The 20,387-nt window shown below is 42.0% G+C and overlaps 1 protein-coding gene across 5 annotated transcripts in view; it reads left to right on the forward strand.

Moving 5' to 3' along the window:
- Positions 1-20,387, forward strand: part of SGPP2 (sphingosine-1-phosphate phosphatase 2) — a 134,126-nt gene that overhangs the window by 61,509 nt on the left and 52,230 nt on the right. For 2 of the 5 annotated variants that reach the window (XR_014264579.1, XM_082464675.1), the window contains one exon: positions 12,627-12,683. The exons of the other annotated variants lie outside the window; for them this stretch is intronic. Coding sequence is in view for 1 of the 2 variants with exons in the window: in XM_082464675.1 (XP_082320801.1) it covers positions 12,627-12,683 (57 nt within the window). In the remaining variant the exon portion in view is untranslated. The remainder of the gene's footprint in view (positions 1-12,626; positions 12,684-20,387) is intronic. 5 annotated transcript variants of the gene reach the window in all.

The following is a 20,387-nucleotide window of genomic DNA, read 5'->3' on the forward strand; positions in this document are numbered from 1 at the left end:
TTCCCCTACAGGGCAATCAAAAGGGTGTGTCTTTAACACGAAAAGGATTAAATCATTATAACTCTGTCAAGAGCCTGAGTTTCAGAAAACCAGGTGCCTGTCTTTATTTAAAACATCTCAGATGCCTAAAAGGATGTCTAAGCGTGTGCTAATCTGTTATCTAGCTCTCTTATGGATGTTAATTTTGTATAACCTTATATACATTCATGAGGAATATTTTTTAAGGAAAATTTATAAAAGAGGCATAAAACCACCTAGAGAGCCTTTTTAGTGTGTTATCTTTAAGATTAAAATATAAAGAGCCATGCATAGGATGTGCTTGGTAAGTGGAACAGAGTTTTTGTGGTGGAAATTCTCCTAGAAAACTCAAGGTGAAGGGACACCCAAATCAAACCTAGACAATGTTAAATACTCCTTTGTGGTCACCTGGACATTTTTCATCCTTTGCAACCTGAAATTCTGAAACTATGTATATTTAAACACTGGACATTGATCCAACCAAGAAGACAAGCATACTAATCTTTTTTTTAAAAAAACAATTTTATTTATTTATATATTTATTTATTTTTTGGCTGTGTTGGGTCTTCGTTGCTGTGCGTGGGCTCTCTCCAGTTGCGGTGAGCGGGGACCACTCCTCGCCGCGGTGCGCAGGCCTCTCACCGCAGTGGCCTCTCCCGTTGCGGAGCATGGGCTCTAGGCACGCGGGCTTCAGTAGTTGTGGCTCGCGGGCTCCAGAGCTCAAGCTCAGCAGTTGTGGTGCACGGGCCCAGCCGCTCCGCGGCATGTGGGATCTTCCCGGGCCAGGGCTCGAACCCGTGTCCCCTGCATTGGCAGGCAGACTCCCAACCACTGCACCACCAAGGGAGCCCCAAGCATAGTAATCTTTTGAAGGTGTCTCCTAAAACATCTTCTGAATCCTGTATTTTTACAGATTCAAACTCAGGTCTTCACTTGTAGTTTTTTGTTTGGTGGTCTTATAACCCTGAGCCTAATTCATTAGTTATCACCAGTAATGTAATATCCCATCCCTAAACTATTTACTTCTAGCTGATGCCGAAAGTGCAACCTCTGTGCACCGGTGCCGAATCGAATCTCGGAGACAAAGTTTTGGGTGAAGTAGAAAAGAATTGCTTTGCCAGGCAAAGGGAGACACAGTGGGTTCCTGCCCCAAAAAACTGTGTGTCCCAACCTGGAAGGCTTTGGTGAGGAGTCTTATAGCAGTGGTTCAAGGGTGGGGTTGCTGAGAAGAATTAGGGTGTGTGCAGGGCCTGCACTCCTTTAGCTGGCCTCAGGTCATGGGGGCTGAACAGAAAGGCTCCCATGCCCAGGAGCCCCATAGGGTCCTGCTTGGTTTCATAGGTGCACCATAGCGAAGTCTGAAAAAAGTAAATGATGTGAAAACGTGCTTGTCTCTTAAAATGATGGGGTGGTACGAGGGTGCATTTGGTCTCACACCAGCACTCCATCTCCACTGTAAGAACAGCTGGACGTAAACTCTGTAGAAGTAGGTTCTGTAGCGTCTCTATATCTAAAATGTGATGTCAGGAGCATGTAAATAAGAAAGAAGTTCTATGAGTCAAGTCATTGTTTCTAAAAATAAGGTTTTTAAAAAACATACAACTCCACAGATGGCAGAGCATTTCCAAACATATTTTTATCTCAATCCAACATCATTTTTGTAAGCTATTAATATCTATATTTACATAAGATGAAACTAAGGATGAGATATTAATATCACCCAGACCTCGTTCTCACTCCAGCCCTCTTCTTACTTCATCATCCTGTGTCAAGCCTAAAATAAAGGTTCTCTTTGAAGCAAATGAAGAATCTTTGGAAAGGGCCTAATAGGCTAGACAGTGGGTGGTGGATTTAGAGAGAATATTGGTGGATGGGAAAATGCACCCCTCATGAAAGTTCAAAGGAAAACAATTGTACAGCTAGCATCATAAGATATGTTGCGTAAAGCTGAGCAGGATTTAAAGACATTTAAACAGTCAGGAAAGACTGGACCACTTTGGGGGTCGGGGGGTGGTTCTTTTAATTTTAAAGGAAAGTTTGCTCCTTTTCACTCAGTGCTGGAAGTCTTGGCTTCACCTCGTGTCAGCTTCTCAGAAAGCTCCTGACAGCTCTTCCTCAGCTGGCCCTTGTCGACTGAAAAAAAATACACAATGTGAGAGTTGTGAGTTAAGTTATATTTGGGGCAAACTGAGGACTAGAGCCTGGGAGACAGCATTTCAGACAGCTCTGAGAAACTGCTCCAAAGAGGTGGGGGGGAGGTCAGTATATATGTAATTTTGGTGAAGGGGGAGTACATGCAATCAGGCACATATTTTTTGCAGAAGGTTACTGCTAGTCACAAGGAGCAGACGTCACCATGAAGGATTTTAGTGCTTTTCTAGATCCGAGGAGATGCAAGAATTGGGCTCATACAATCTTCTCCTGAAAATATCTAACTCTCTGAAGACCTGTCCTTGCCAGTTTTCCTAGAGCACAGAGTGCCTCATTCCTGATCTCCACCCTGAACTCCTTTCAGGGGGTGTCGAAGGTCAGCAGCTGCAGTGGCTCATAATCTGATCCTTGTAGAGGTAGATGGCAAGCACCAATTTGTAGATGACACCCCCAACCTAAGAGTCGCTGATGGTTTGAGAGCCTGAAGGGGTTTGCCGTTGTCAGAGTTTATCTTAAAGTACTTTCACCCTTTTTACATCTACATTTTCTCCTGCAAATCAAAACCTGATTAGATAAAGCCCTAAATACACTCTTTGCTTAAAAATAAAAGAAAGAAGGTGACCCTGCTGAATTTTACCCGGGCCCTGTCTGTGCTCCTGGAAAACAGAAACCATGAAGATAATTCACCCACCCTTTTGTGTTCTAGGAATGATTTACTACAAGGAACCGTCCTTCCCCATGTGACTTAGACAAGACTTACAGGTCCCCCACCACCCCCCTTGTTTACCTGTGACAAGGTCAGTCACGGCCCCTCCAGTTCCCACTCTTTATCTTATAAATGATTTGAACTCCATCCCCACTGGCCAATCTGGACAAAATACCTGCTACCTTACACTCACAGATCTTATGATCAGAGAGGTCTCCCAGTTGCAATAATCCTTTCAACTAAAGCTATCCTTGCCTGAATCCAGATTGTTTTTTATTTGATAAAGACAGCAAGGAAGCAGAGAATTCAACCTGGGAGTCCCTCCACGTGCTGTACTACAGTTCTCACTTTCCAAGATCATTTGCAGCAAAATTTACTCAGTGTTTACTTCCCTTATGCAACATACACTCTTTTGTATTGCAGAATAGCTTTCAGGAAGGCATTTGAATTCTTCCTCTAACCAAAGCACCATTTGAAAAACAAAGAAAATGAGGAGGAGTCATTTTGCTTAGGCTAGTATTTCACATACACTTGAGACTAGATTGCTGCTCAAACACAAAGCGATTTACTAACTTTGTAGTTATAGCTCCAAATCACAAGCATTAGAGATAACTATATTCAAATATAACTACAAAAGCAACGTCCACCCCCCAATATTTATTTATTTATTTTTAATTTTATTTATTTATTTATTTATGGCTGTGTTGGGTCTTCGTTTCTGTGCGAGGGCTTTCTCTAGTTGTGGTGAGCGGGGGCCACTCCTCATCGCAGTGCACGGGCCTCTCACTATCGCGGCCTCTCTTGTTGTGGAGCACAGGCTCCAGATGCGCAAGCTCAGTAGTTGTGGCTCACGGGCCTAGTTGCTCCGCGGCATGTGGGATCTTCCCAGACCAGGGCTCGAACCCGTGTTCCCCTGCATTAGCAGGCAAATTCTCAACCACTTCACCACCAGGGAAGCCCCCAATATTTATTTTTATTCTCTCTCGCTTTATATATTTTAGAGCTGGCTTTCCCAGCGTTAACTAGAGACATTGAGAATTTGCTGTCAGGTAGCTCCTTCTCAGCTGTGTCCAGTCAGTCACCTTGTTTTATTATTGTTTCTAAGGAATAAATAGTCCACAAAAAATATGGGTTTTAAGGAGTGCTATATCATTTTAAAATAATACATGGAAAGTCAGTTTTAATTCTATTAGGACACCTAGGCTGTTGATTAACTCCATCAAATATGTATTCTACTTTGAATTCTAATTCTAATTCTAATTCCTTGAATTCTAATTCAAGGACCTTAATTTAACCAGTTGTATGATCAGGTCTGTAGTAATGAAGCACGGAATATTTTTTTCAGTCCTAAATATTCTAGTATGTAACTTAGAAGTTATATGCTAGGATTTACATAGTATTGAAGAAGTTGTCCCATACTATTTTGTATACTGGCTACAAGCCGTAAGTCCCAAGTTGTTTACCAATAGAAGTGACTTCTTTTCTCTCATTTTTTCATGAGCTTGGTAGATCCAAAAAGCAGGACGTTTAAACCAAAACATCTGAATGATCTTCCTTCACACAGGAAGATATGAAACAGAAAAGCTACAAAATAGAGACAACCAACTTAAAACAGTTCATGTCCGTTAGGTCTTCACTTCTCAGATGGAGTAGTGAACAGAGTGTAATTCTCCAGGGAGCCACAGTTTGTGCATTTATTCATTTAGCAGAGATTTTTGGTCTATACTGGGCACTTGTAATTTTCGATTTCCAACAATTCTGGAAACATTCCCTCACTTCAAGCCTGCATCATCTTTATTTTGCATGCTCATGTGAACCATCTAATGAATCTCCTTCCAGCTGTCTTATGACCTTCAAATCCATCCTCCCCACAGCATGTAGAATGACCTATCTCAGGAGCTGCAGTGGTGCAATCGGTATAGCGTGTGGTACCTATATAGAGTGACCTATCTCAGATGCAAGTACGACCATGAACCACTCTTTAAAACATATTAATGTCCAAGCACCTAAAATTACCTATAAGGGCTTTCATAATGGACTTCTGCCTAAATCTCTACCTTTAACCCTTCCCCCTATCTGTTCTCTTCTCTGGAATCACAGAACTGCTGACGACTCCCACTCCCACGCCAGTTCCTGCACTGCAGACATATCCACGCTCTACTTTATACTTCCTACTGTTGCTACTGCCTTGCATGCTTTCACCTGCTCCAAGTCTCAGCAAAGGCATTGTCTCTAGATAAGCCACCTTGAACCTTGTATCTGTATTCCCTGCTAGATGGTTCTTTATTGTTCCTTGAACCTGGCATGTAGTAGCAACTCAATAAATAATTAATGAATAAAATAAATAAAGCCTGTTTCTACAAAGAGGATTTAAGAGCTGTCCCCCTAGAGGAAACAGATGTAAAGAAGTAACTACAGTTCAGAGTGCTAAAGATACATTAGAAAATTCTACAGAGTGCTAAGGGAGCATCCTAGAGAGCTTTTTAAAATGGAATTGTTCCCCATCTTGAGTGGTTCCCCAGTGGCCCTGATGGAAATTCAGGACACAGATTTGGTCAAGATTTCACCAAGGTTTTTTCAGTATGAAAGTAGTAATTCTATATGTTTCTGAACTGTGAAGGGATCTTTGAACCAGAAACCAGATTTTATTTGCCTTTTTAAAAGAGCTTCAGGTCTCTTTCTTATCTTGTAATTGATGAGCAACAACTATTAAATTTCATTCATTCATTTAAGAAACATCTGACCAGGGCCTGTTATGAAATACTATGCTAAGTGCTGGGGATTAAGCAACGAACAAGAAAGACTCCATCCTGCTCTTCTGAGGTTTACTTGTAGGCAAAACAGAGAGTAACAAGTAAATCAATACAGAAATTAAAGATTATACGATTGTTGTTTAGGACACAATAAGGTTGAGAGCAGAGACCTACTTTAGAGAAGGTGGTCAAGAAAGGGTACTTGGTGCTAGTTTCACTTAAGCCTTGAAGGATGAAAACTAGCCAGCCAGCGGAGGGGTTGGGGGAGAAAGCTGCAGGCTGAGATAAGCAGAAAGGGCAAAGGTCCAAAACTGAGCCAGAGCCAGGCACTGTCCCAGACTCTGGGCCAAGCATCCACTTGGGGCGGGGATGAGGCTGATACAATCAAAATGTAGAGCCTAAGTGCAGGCAGGGTAGAGTTCTATGAAGAAAAATAAAAGCAGGGTATGCAGACAGAGTGGCAACAGGCAGCTGTCTTAGGTAAGGTGGTCAGGGAAGGCCTATTCCATGGAGGTGGCTTTTGGACACGGGGCTGATTTTACTTATAATTTACTTATAACTCACGTTTAAATTGCTTATGGCAAATCTAGAATGTTCAAAATGTATCACCCGTCTTTGTGATTGATTTCTGTATTCATTTGGAAACCAGTGTTCCCAAGCAGTCTAAATGGCAAGCAAGCCTTCTAAGAAGACAGCTGGATTTTAAGTGGAAAGCCACCTTCGAGTTGGTCTTCTCCAACTCTAACACCAAACATTTGCTGTGATTCAAATCTGGTAAGGCACCTCATCAGACAGTTCTGTAAAATTACTGGCATTGCTCACCATCACAGGGACCCCAGCCTGACAGTGGAATGTGGAAATTGCAGAGTAAAGGGCTCCGAGAGGAGAGCACGGGAAGTGCCTGTTGGCCCGGAAGGCTGAGGCTCGCCAGCTCACGTCAAGCTTCTCTCATTACAAAGGGTCACGGGGAGGTTATAGCCCCACTTACAGTCCTGTTGGGGAGGTGCTGACGGTGTGATCAACAGCCCCTCCTAATAGCTAGAGTTAATCACTCACTGACCGGCTGGAAAATCAGTGGCGGCCTACTCTCCCCACCTCCACTCCGCCTATGTTGGTCCAGCCTCCTTCCTTCGCTCCCTGCGGTGAACAGGCGTCAGGAAGGGGATTCTCTGGGACTCTTGTCCCTTCCTGCTCAAAGACTGGCTCTACAGGAGGACAGTCATCTAACTCCAGGGGAGGAGAACCTATTCTTCTCTGCCTGGGGGAAACCTTGTAATGAAGATACCGTGTCAAAGATGAGAAGGAAGCAGCAAAGACAGGAGATAAAGGGGGGGAGAAAAAAAGAGTCTTTCGGAGGAAAGACATGATTGCAGCCAAATGAAAAGGAAACTTGATTTTCAGAGATGATGGGCTAGAGAATATTTACATGTCTCCAACCCCTTGTCAAATGCACTGTAATCTTAGTTTTTAGAAAATTTTCCTTTCAGGAGGTGGTGAGTTACATTTTTTTTGGTTGCGCTTTAAAAGTTGATGTCATTAAGTTTACCCCAAGCGGGCCCTGTCATAGGGCTTACCTAGACCAGTGGTGTCTTGGCAGGGAGGCTGAGGAATCAGGATGCTGGTGCCCTGGACCAGAACTGAGAATGGTACGCTCTCACCTTGGGCCTGACCAGGTGTATGTCTGAACCTTGGCTTGTCAGAAATGTGTTACCAACAGGAGGAATTAAATTCCAGGGCACTCTGGCTGAGAGCTTTCATTCCCCAGTTGTGACAGCCTCCACCTGAACTTCACTGCCATGCAAAAGAGATTGTCGCAAGGTTTATACGCTTCCCAGGAGGGAGGTTAAATCTCAGACCAGGGCCCATTATTTTCCCAAGTGAGAGGTGAAGTCGGGGTTCCTGGTGGTGGTGATGGGGGTGGAGGAGAGTAGTGCTGTCATGACAGTGTGGATCCTAACTTATACTGGAATGTCTCTGATTTCCTTTTGGAAGGAAGAGAAGTGATAACCAGGAAAGGTGGGGGGCAGGGTAGTGAGGAGTGTTGGGGGTACTGATAGACATACAGCTGATTGAAGGTGTTATGGAAATAGTATGCTCAGGTCTCTAGCATTTAGACCGACACTGGCACACAGAGTTGGTAGCTACCCCTGTTCACGGTCATCATGTTGGCAGTCGTTCAAAATGAGTGGGAAATTGGCTTTGCCAAGTGTTGATAGCACAGCCTTTGACGTCAACCTGAGAATGGAAATGGATGTTGTGTAACGTAATATGAGAGTCCGTTTGGCTGTTCCCCCAATGAGTTGAGTAGATACGTATCCAGGGCGCCTTCACCGACAACCAACATCGTCTGCGTGGTCATAAGTGAATTTTCTTTCCTACATCCTGTGATTATGGCTCCCATAATTTTGTTAGCCTGCATATTGAGTTTTTATTCTTCTGCATTTCCTTAGCTCTCCATTTCCTCCCCAGCCTCTTAACTGGTAATTTTGTTTGCTCATGGACTGCTGTATGACAGAGTATCTCATCATGAAATGGTGATTCTCCTCACCTCCCCATCTTCCACATATGTGCAGATGTTCTAGCACAAGGAAATACAGCCTTTAGAGACAAAGAACACCTAGACCGGAAGGTTTGGGGACAATTATCTGCCGTTCTTATCACCAGCTAGTTCAATGTTAAATTACTTGCCAAGTAGGAGAAGGGAGAAGATCTGGCATGTGTGAAGGGGACCAAATCCAGACAGACGGAAGGTCCCTAACCCTGGAACTACCTCAAACCAGGGCCATCAGGACGAGTGCTTCTCTGACATTGCTTTCACAATGAGAAATAATTCCCTGGGGTTACAGCAAGAGTTGTGTGAGCCTGCCTGCAAATCCAGATTTCTTTCTATGTAGTACAGCTGACTGGTCACTCAGAAGGCAAGCCACGGAGATGTGGTTGATGGTCATTCACAACTTGGGTGGATGCAGTTGTGTGACTGGACTCTGTAAAGTCTTTAATCCTTCCAGATATAAATCTTTTTTATTTCTTCTGAGTGACCACCACCCAAATCTTTTCTGAGTTCTATAAGATTGTAGACCTGAGGCCAAGGTGAAATGACCCAACTCTGACTGAATGTGTAAGGAGAGCCTGTGATGGCCTGAAAAACTAGGTGTGGAATGTCAGTGACCTTTAGCCTAATATCGGGTGGTTCATGGTTCATCGGGTCAGCATGACGGCCGCTCCGACCTTACACCACGTCCAGAGACTTCCTTATACACAGACGCTTCCGTAGAAAGACAAGAGAGTGCAGCGTGGTCATGTTTTCTCTTGTCTCAAGGTAATTCAAGGCTAGACCTTCTCTAAGGTGAGACGTATTTCAGGATATACTGAGCCTGAATCCCATTTAAAAGATGTCTGTGGCGGCTTCCCTGGTGGCGCAGTGGTTGAGAATCTGCCTGCCAATGCAGGGGACATGGGTTCGAGCCCTGGTCTGGGAAGATCCCACATGTCGCGGAGCAACTAGGCCCGTGAGCCACAACTACTGAGCCTGTGCTCTGCAACAAGAGAGGCCGCGACAGTGAGAGGCCCGCGCACCGCGATGAAGAGCGGCCCCCACTTGCCGCAACTAGAGAAAGCCCTCGCACAGAAATGAAGACCCAACACAGCCAGCCAGCCAGCCAGCCATCCATCCATCCATACATCCATACATACATACATTAAAAAAAAAAAAAAAAGTCTGTGCTTTTTCCAGTGGAATTTTTTTTTTTCCAGAAAATTATGAGACACATTACAAAAACCCAAATCGTTTAGTTCTACAGAGCTGTTTTTCTTTTGTTGTGGGTTTGGGTTTTTGGTGATGGTGAAGGTGGGAAGGACAGGTTAAAACATTTTGTTTTGTTTTGTTTTTATGACCATCATTTTTAAGACAAATGCTTTCTCAGTCTTTATGGAGAAACACAAGTTTACTTGGGTACCACTAGAATGACCCGAGCTTTAAAAAAAGGTCTGGGCAGCTGTTCCTTATACCATCCTCATAAGTTTTTCCCTCCGTGAGGTACAGATAGCTGCGCTCACAGAACATGGGTGATAAAATGGTGGGATAACAGGGAAGTTGGCCTAGGGTTGCTCAATTAAGTTTTTTTTTCTTAAATCACCAGGAATCAGGATATGTACAGGAAAATGTCTTGGGAAAATTTACAGGTCATAAATTTATTATTTAAATTTAACCTACCAGTATCCCCTTCTTATTACATCTACGCAGAAAAATAAGAGAGCGAATTCCCAGGGAGGGTCCTTTGAAGGTGGAGAATAGTGTTTTCCTGAATTACTGCCAGAGCATAGCTCATATTTGCTTTATAACACACACCATATTTAGGCTGCTGTTAGCGATGTTGGTTTTTAACATCTCAATGGCTCCCAAGATGATGTATGTATAAACACGTGAGGATTTAGATCAAGGGGGCAGCAGCTCATTATTAATGCATGTGCTGAAAAATCTCTAGCTTGCTCTTGCTAAAGACAAGAGTGTTGGGGAGAATGAGAGCTCATTTTGGAAGCTAATATTAGAAACGGTTAGTATTAAAAATGGTACCACTACAGACAAAGGGTTTACTCTGTGTGAGTTCTGTCTTTTGAGACGTATTCAATTACAGAGTTGAATTGCCTTTTAAAAGTATGGATAGAAGAGCATAAAAAGTTGAAGTACTCTGTCTTATTTTGAAACTTGATGTTAAATGATCCATAAATGATTTATTTCTAGTTGAAGAAAAGATGCCCATTCAAAGGATATCACTTAGAGCATCCCTTTGCCCTCATCACCTACTCTGGAACATTCTGCTTTGGGAGGCCTAGGGAAATTTTGAAACTTTTTTTTTTTTTTGATTCTGGTAAAAATAACTCTGTTCAGACCAAATAACCCATTAAAAAATAAGCAAAAAAAAAAGACATGAAAGGATGAGAGTCAAGAGCATGATTGTGTAGTACAGTGAGGATGGTCAGGAGTCCTTCTGTTATAGCAAAAGCTATATAGTGAAATGATGTTGAATCATACGTTTTATTAAATATATTATGAAAGATTTCAAACGTCTTAGGGCTGAAATAATATAAAGAGAGGAGAAGGCTGGGTGGTGAATTCTTGTTGTTTTATTGTAAGTGTTAAGAGCGTAGATTTATATTGGTTCACTTACCTTCAGTACTCAAGTCTACCTTCAAGAGAGATGTGAGGCCAGCTGTTCTGGGACTGTTCCCACTGGAAGCTGACAGAGGGCTCAGTCCCTGGTTGCTTCGGATCAATGTGTAAATTACAGACCAGCGGGGTTTTTTTGTTGTTGTTTAGTTCTGGGGCTTTTTTGTGATTACAGTGTGCAGGATTATAATGTCAGTAATTATAATGTCAATTTTATGTGTCCCCATGGGTTTTATTTCCTCATCTGTGCCCCCACTGTGCACAGTGTGGATTTTATTGTTGGTACCAATGGTACACAACAAAGGAAGACTCTTAAGTGCCCCCCTTTCTCACCACTCCTGATGGTACCTGTGTAGAGAGGATGGAAGATTCTTGGCGTATTGGGGGTAGAACTGAGGCAGGGATTCCTCCGTGGCTGAGAGCTTCTCTCTGCCCCTCACGCCTTTGCAAGGGAGGACAGCCCAGGACTCTGACTCCTTAGAGGCCACGTGGATCATCAGATCCCCCAAGCAGTTGCTGTGGCCAGATTCATGGTCATACTGAGAAATATGTTTGATGACGTGCTTGCTGAGGACAAAACCCACGCCAGCATCAAAATCTGAGACTATATTTAATTGACATGTGTACTTAAATGCCTGTGTGTGTGTGTGTGTGTGTGTGGCTGTTTCCTAGGCTGGCTGGCTGGCTGGGTTACCCACAAAGACCTGTGGCAGCACACTTGGAGATGGGAATAGTTTGCGGTTTTAATCAGATGAGAAAGTTGAACATGGCATGTGGCTAATGTCTATTGCATTTGTGCTTTCAGGGGTCTGTAAAAATAAAGGTTTTGATCTTTCAGTATTATTTTGCAGTTATTTTTTTCTAGGGTCAGCAGGACTGACAATTAATATACTTAGATATGACCCAGCAATCCCACTACTGGGCATATACCCAGAAAAAACCATAATTCAAAAAGATACATGCACCCCAATGTTCATTGCAGCACTGTTTACAATAGCCAGAACATGGAAGCCCATTGACAGACGAATGGATAAAGAAGATGTGGTACAAATATACAATGGAATATTACTCAGCCATAAAAAGGAACGAAATTGGGTCATTTGTAGAGATGTGGATGGACCTAGAGACTGTCATACAGAGTGAAATAAGTCAGAAAGAAAAACAAATATCGTATATTAACGCACATACGTGGAATCTAGAAAAATGGTACAGATGAACCGGTTTGCAGGGCAGAAATAGAGATACAGGTGTAGAGAACAAACATATGGACACCAAGGGGGGAAAGCGGGGGGCGGGGTTGGTGGTGGTGTGATGAACTGAGCGATTGCGATAGACATGTATACACTGATGTGTATAAAATGGATGACTAATAAGAACCTGCAGTATAAAAATAAATAAAATTGAACAAAATATATATTAGAAATGTGAGGGAGGAGTCTAATAGTAAGTTTTCTTAGCAGTGATTACATTGTTATCTGAAGCAAGCCTTATTTGTTTTTGCATGAAAAACTCAAATGGCACGCAAGGCACCCACCCCAGCCCTCAGTTCTAACCTGCAGTGGATCCAGTATCCACAGTTCCTCATGTAACCTACATGCATTTACTTATAAATAGATTTTTTAAATTACAAATGGGATCAAAATATACTCTTGCTGCCTCTTTTTTCAGTTAACAGTATATCTCACAATGTTTTGTTAACAGTTGCATAATTTAACTGGTGTCCTGTCATGAGCATTTAGAGTTGTTTCCAGGTTTTTGTGGTTGGTTAGCTGTCCGAAGGAAGGTGGGCTTATGCATGATTTTAACTTTTGTATGCTCTACATTTCCTAAGACTGAAGACACCAATTCCCTCAATGGGCATCATTTTGGATGTGACATCTATCCAGTGGTGAGTAAAAGACACTGGTCCCAGGCTTCTGCTGAACTGTTACTGGTGGGATGGTGTGGATAAGAATTTGGCAATTGTCTCATCAGATGCGACATCTTAATCCCTTAGCCCCAAGGGCAGCCAGGTGGCCTCTAGTGAGTGTTACATGGATATAATGGGTTAGGATCACAGAATTTGGGTTCTTTTTTTTTTTTTTTTTTTTTTTTTAAATTTTATTTTATTTATTATTTATTTATCTGTTCATGGCTGTGTTGGGTCTTCGTCTCTGTGCGAGGGCTTTCTCTAGTTGCGGCGAGTGGGGGCCACTCTTCATCGCGGTGCGCGGGCCTCTCTTGTTGCAGAGCGCAGGCTCAGCAGTTGTGGCTCACGGGCCCAGCCGCTCCGCGGCATGTGGGATCTTCCCAGACCAGGGCTCGAACCCGTGTCCCCTGCATTGGCAGGCAGATTCTCAACCACTGCGCCACCAGGGAAGCCCATGGGTTCTTTAAAAATAGGTATCTGGCCTCAGTAATAATTGTCATGCCAGGTTGGGGGAGGGGGGGCATGGTGAAAAGACCATAGGATTTGGCATCAGAGCGAAATTCAAGCCCAGCTTCTCTACACGCATTATATTTTCTTTAGGAGGACGTTCACCTTCTTTAAGCCTCAATTTCCTCATCTGTAAAACAGGAATGATATGAATATTAAATAATGTCTATGAAAATACACTTAAAAAGTCACTGCACAAATATTAGTTATTATTTAACCCAAGTCCTCCTTAATAACGAAAAGAAACCTCAACTGTTTTAAAGTAACTTTCCTAAAGCTATACATGCATACATCTATGACTTAATTACTAATCTTTGTACCTTTAGTGTTTGTCTTCAAAAATTTCAGACACAGATCTGAGCTTGAAAAAATGGAGCATTAGAAAGAACAGGAAAATGTTGTCACTTTAATCATTTTATTTTCCTCACCTGCCATTTGTGCTTTCGTTATTGTATCTCCATTTTTACAGAACCTGGAATATGTCAAGACCAGTTTGCTGAGAGTCTTCTGTGATTTACGGTGTTTGCTCTGCAATTTCTTTGTTTTGGTGTTTCAGGCGTGGAATGAAATTTTATTAGTTTGAAATTACACCTGCTTGTCCCAGTGACTCACCATCACGCCGCCCTCCACAAACACACACAAACCCACATGACATACATGGTAGAAGGGCTGTGAATTTTAAAAAGTAAATAAAAATAATGCCACAAGCAGGAGAGGACATTCACCAATTGAAAATAACTTTTTACACTGGATGGTAAGCAGTAGTCTCTAGAATGTTCCCAAATAACCATAACAAAGACCTGCTTTTAATTCACTCCCTGAAGCCAAATAGGAGACCACGGAGCAGTGTGTATTCTAGGGAGAAAAAAAATGACTGAACACTGAATAAATAAAAACACACACAGGCTAGTGCAGTCAGTCTTTTTTTGTAAAACTGTTGATCTGAAAAGCCTCCAGAGCTTAAAATTGCTCTTAAAATGAATCCCATACTCATGGGTTTGAGTAGGTACATTTTCAGCAGCTTTCTCTGTGTCATGTGTGGTCGCCACCTCAGTGCCCTGTAGAACTGGGGTTTGGAGCAGAGTTGGGCAGGACTTTTGAAGAAAATATTAATAGAAGCCATAGCTGCTTCTATTGAATCAATATTTGAAGGCATTGTTAATAACATTTTGGAGCAAAAGACTTCAAGGACACATAGAAGAGGTATTTCAGAACCCATCTTTATGTCTAGTTTCTCTTTTTTTCAGTGGGCTACAATTAATATTAACCTTTTTGAAGAATATAATTCAGTGGTTTTAGTATATTCACAAAGTTGTACAACCATCACCTGTGTCTACCTCCAGAACCTTTTCATCTCCCTAAGAAGAAACCCCATATTTACTAGCACTCACTCCCCATCCGCCACCCCCTCATCCCGCCCTAGACAACCACTAATCTACTTTCCATCTCTGTGGATTTGCCTGTTCCGAACACTTCATATAAATGGAATCATACAATATTTGTCCTTTTTATGTTTGGCTTCTTTCACTTAGCACACTATTTTCAAAGTTCATCCTTGTAGCATGTATCAGTGCTTCGTTGTTTTTTAAGGTCAAATAATATTTCATTGTAAGGATATACCCCATTTTGTTTATCCATTCATCAGTTGATGAACATTTGGGTTGTTTAAAATTTGGGGCTATTGTGAAGGATAATGCTAAGAATATTATATTCATGTACAAGTTTCTGTGAGGACATCTATTTTCAGTGTTCTTGAGTATGTACCTAGGAATGAGATGGTTTGGTGTCTGGCCTTTCTTTATCCAAATTATCATGTTAGTAACCTGAGAAGAAGGGGAATGAGCTTAATTTGGACAGATTAAGAAACGGGATGGGTAGAGAAGCTGTGGTCTTTGGGTTACATCTCATTGTTCTCTAGAATGATGAAACTAATTCCTGACTTCTTAAAAACAAATCCATGGATAGACTGTCAATCCCAGGGATTCACAGTGTTTCTGTCCCATGAGACCTGAGGGATACCTTACATCCCTGTTAGTTAATCGCTTGCACTGTGATTTCCCCATGGTGACGTGGGCTGAGGGTGTAGCCAGAGGGAAGAAAGACGTTAGAGTTTATCATAATGTGTGTGTGTTTGGGGGGAGGGTGGGTGTAGTTTGAAAAGAGCCTCTCGGTGCTCCCTCCGTTTTGCAGAGGATTCAGCTTTTATTATAATAACAGTGGAGCCTTCACACTTTGCTTTGGGAGGAGGACAGAGGTGGGAGTGGGCGCAGGCAGCAGTCTCAGAGCGTAAACAATAAATGTATGGCTGTTCTCTAAGATCCTGTGGCTGCTTTACTAGTAATGTTATTTCAAGGATCTTCTGTTTCCTAAACTATCTGGGTTTTATTTATCCGGGCGTGAAGACTAAATTCTGTTCATCAGAGCTGTGTTAGACATAGAAAAATTGTCATTTTGGATTGTAATAACTAGGAGTGCCCACCACATTAAGAGAGAAAAAGCACCGTTTTCTCTGCTGACCCCAAAGAGCCCAACCATCAAGGACAGATCCCAGATTGGAAATTCTTCTAACTTGTGAAGACACATTTCATTTTGACAGAATTGGTTCTCTAGAAAAGCCTTTTGTCTGCTTGGGGTCAACAGTAGACAATCCAGAGAAATGGATTTTCTTTCCACCTATACGTTAATTAGGGAAGAAGTAAGCAAGTAGGCTAATTCCTCATCATGAAACGCTACGGGGCCCCAGCGCCATCAGCACCATGCAGGGGACCCAGCTAGGTTGCTGAGCCGTTAATGAGCTATAATTGCTTCCGGTCCTGCCTCCCCGTGGATTTTCGCTTTTACACATAGGCCTTGGGGGCCTCAGCCCAAAGGAGCATGATGGATGATGGAACTTAATTTGGTCCCTTTAGGTAGAAGGGCCTTTCAACAATACAGAGCAAAGTCCTCCGTTGAGGGCAAGCCATACTGAGTTAATCATTATACTCTTTTACTGTGAACTAAATGGAGAAATAGTTCTCTTCTGCCATAGTACTCTCTTTAATAGACTTTACTTTTAGAGTAGTTTTAGGTTCACAGCAAAAATTGAGCAGGAAGTATAGAGAGTTCCTGTACACCCCCTGCAACCACACACGCATACCGTCCACCAGAGTGGGACATTTGTTACAACTGAGGATCCTACACTGGCACCCAAAGTCCTTAGTTTACATTAGACTTCACTCTTGGTGTTGTACATTTCATAGGTTTGGACAAATGTGTAAAGATGTGTATTCACCATTAGAGTATCATACAGAATAGTGGCAATGCCCTAAAAATTCTCTGTGCACCACTTACCCATGTCCCCAGCCCCCGGCAATCGCTGATCTTTTTACCATCTCCATAGTTTGCCTTTATCAAAATGTCATATAGATGAATTCATACAGTATGTAGCCTTTTCACATTGGTTTCTTTCACTTGGTAATATGCGTTTAAGATTCTTCCATGTCTTTTCATGGCTTGAAAGCTCATTTCTTTGAGTGCTATGAAGGTGACTGTCCGTGATCCAGGAAACAGGCGCTCACCAGGTACTGAATCTGCCAGTGCCTTGATCTTGCACTTCATCCTCCGGAACTGAGAGAAATAAATTCCTGTTTATAAGCCACTCAGTCTGTGGTTGGTTGTTATAGCAGCCCAAGCTGGCTAAGACAACAACATTTTAAGATGTGACTGACAGGCAATAAACTGTACGTACTTAGTTTTATTGAGATATAATTCACATACTATTCAATTCATTCTTTTAAAACGTATGATTCAATAATTTTTAGTGTATTCACAAAGTTTACACATATTTAAAATGTACAACTTGGTACATTTTGATATATGTACATACCCCTAAAATTATCACCATAATTAAGACAGACATAATTAAAACATAGTTAAGACATAATTAAAACTTCATTACCCAGAAGTTTCCTCATGCCCATTTGTAATTTCTTTCCCTCCTTTCTTTCTTTTTTTTTTTAACATCTTTATTGGAGTATAATTGCATTACAATGGTGTGTTAGTTTCTGCTTTATAACAAAGTGAATCAGTTATACATATACATATGTTCCCATATCTCTTCCCTCTTGCATCTCCCTCCCACCCTTCTTTCCCTCCTTTCTGGCCACCACTGATCAGCTTTCTATCCTATAGAGTCATTTCTATTTCCAAGAATTTTATATAAACAAAATCATAGAGTATATACTTTTGTTTGTTTTTGGCCTGGCTTCTTCATTCAGCATAATTATTTTAAGATTCATCCATGCTGTAGCATGATATCTATAGTTTATTTTTTTGTTTTTGCTGCGAAGTATTCAATTGTATGATTATACCACAATTTGTTTATCTATTCACCTGTTGATGGAAATTGGGTTGTTGCCGGTTTGGGGCCGTTACAAAGAAGCTGCCATCAACGGTCATATACAAATCTTTGCGTGACTTACGCTTTCACTCTTTGAGGGTAAATACCTAGGATTGGCATGGCTGGGTCATATGGAAATCATATGTTTTAACTTTTTAAGAAACTGCCAAACTGCTTTTCCAAAGTGGTTGTATCGTTTTGCACCTGCCGCAGTGCTGTATGAGGGTTCCAGGTACTCCCCATCCTCCCAACACCTGGTGTGGTCAGTTCCTTTCATCTCAGCCATTCTAACTGATGTGTAATGGTGTGCCCCACAATTTAAACTCCGCTGGTCCTAACTGCCTCGGAGGTCCCTCTACGTACCACCCAACATCACTTCTCTAAGTCTTTGCTCATGCTATTCTTGCAAAGTGGATGCTTCTCTATCCACCCCTCATCTTAAACAATCTTCCTTTAACATTCCACCTCAGTGCTCCTGGTGTCTCGGGTTGAACCAAAGTCTGTCTCTACATATATACATACCCATAGAATTCTGTGGATAATTTTTTTCCAAAGCATATTTGCATTATGATGAGATCCTCTGCGTGACTGTTTTCCCCACTCAAGGTTGGAGACCTAATACAGGGCTGGGCACGTCGTAGGTTTGCTGTAATGAATGCAAACTGACAGAGACAGGACTTGGCACCCTGTGAGTGGTACTCTTTCCCTACAACCTGAAAAACATAGCTCCACTTTCTCTGGTTTGAAGAGCTCTGTCATTACAGTAATTGTTATTTGAAACTTATTGATCAGAAACAGTGTGTTGCTATGGGAACACTTTTAAATAAAATGAACAATTGTCCTCATTCTTAAAAACATCCTTCAGACATAGAAGGCAAAAGATAAATGAAGCCGAAGAAACTCATGGACTTCAAGGAAATTAAATTTTGTCTGAATGAGGGTCACACAGTCTGTCTTCACTCTATGATTTTAACGTTTCCTGTCTGAAGATTCTGTGTATTTTTGAGTGAACTAGAGTTAGTCATAATGCCTGTAATATTCTTTTTGATGTTGATGAGTGGGGAAGGGGCAGGGTTGAGAAACATTTATATCCTAGCATCTTCTGAGAAATTCTTAGTAGTCAACAACATCTGCAAGTTTTCCAACTCCCCAGAAAATAGTCGGTCTGATGTGGTTTTTATAGGTTCACAGGAGGGAGAGGCAGAAACATAAAAGAGTAAGCTGGTTTCCAAAACAGTAGTTTCTGGTAATAAGGGGATGGTAAAGAGGTTAAGTTTCAAAGTCTGATTAGAAATCGCAGCTATGGAATTTGGAGTGATTGTCACTGAGGCTTTAAAGCCTGTGGATTTGGCCTGCTGTGCACAGACAGTGGTTCTTGATTTTTAACCCAGAGCAAAGTGGCAGCAGAGCACAAAAACATATGCAACGTCTTCTGGGGGATACTGAGTGTGCTGGGATAATGTTCAGAATTCACCGGCAACTAGATGAGTTAAAAGAAAGCACCACAATGTGGGAAACTCTAAAGCAATCTGGCTGACTAATCAAAAGTATTTTGAAATAGTCCTTCATAGCGGGTTTTGTTCCAAAGCTAAGTGACTCCATCCATCACAAGCTAAATAAAGCCCTAGTAAGATCAATGCGATCATGGTAAGATGAGGAGGTTTATCATTAAAGCCCATGACAAAGTGACCTGTGCAAGAATACAGTGTAAAGCCGGCCATGCTTCCCAAAATCTCATGTGCACACGAACCACCCGGGAGTCTTGTGAAAATGAGGGTTCCAATTCCGTAGGTACAGGCTGGGGCCTGAGATTCTGCATCTTAAAACAGCACTCATGGGCTTTCCTGGTGGTGCAGTGGTTAAGAATCCACCTGCCAATGCAGGGGATATGGGTTCGATCCCTGGCCCAGGAAGATCCCACATGCCGCGGAGCAACTAAGCCCGTGAGCCACAACTACTGAGCCTGCGCGCCACAACTACTGAAGCCCACGTGCCTAGAGCCCATGCTCGGCAACACGAGAAGCCAACGCAATGAGAAGCCTGCTTGCCACAACTAGAGAAAGCCCGCACACAGCAACGAAGACCCAAAGCAGCCAAAAATAAATAAATAAATACATTTAAAAAAAAACAACCCAGCACTCATGTGGTGTGGATGCTGTCTGTTCTCAGACCACACTTTGGGTTGCAAATGCAGAGACTTAAGTGAATGGGTTGCTTCTCCCTCTTTTATAACAGGTCACGGAAATGTCCTGTGAAGCTCTCTGACAAAATAAATGTCTATTGTTAAACAGTCCTATTCATCTCAGGAGGGTATGGAAATCAATTCTGATATCTATGTTGTACTTTAAGGGAAAAAGAGAAAGGGATTTTTTCATTAATGGCATCATGGAAAAAAAAATCAATTGAAAAACTTCCAGATTGAGTTGTGTTTATTTTAGGGTTGAAAATAGTCATGCCATTTATTGTATGATGCTCTCGATTACTGACAAAAGTTAAACTATATCCAGTATGTTGACTACATACATCAGGAGTAACAGTGGCATTCAAAATATTTTAAGCCAGAAGTTCCAGAAGTCAATTTTTTGGTTGAAACTTGAAGGGCTGTCTGATTTGAGTATTAGATTATCTTAGTCCAGGACCATCCCAAAGGTATTACCGTGGTAGTTTAAGGCACATATTTTTTGAAGCCAAACTCTCTGGATTTGAATCCGATAACTCTTGCCACTTACTATGTACAACGGTGTACCCCTCTGTAAAATGGGTCTGCATTCTACAGGTATTATTGGATTAAGTGAGTT

This window comes from Balaenoptera physalus, assembly GCF_965194825.1.
Source record: "Balaenoptera physalus genome assembly, chromosome: 6".
NCBI lineage: Eukaryota > Metazoa > Chordata > Mammalia > Artiodactyla > Balaenopteridae > Balaenoptera > Balaenoptera physalus.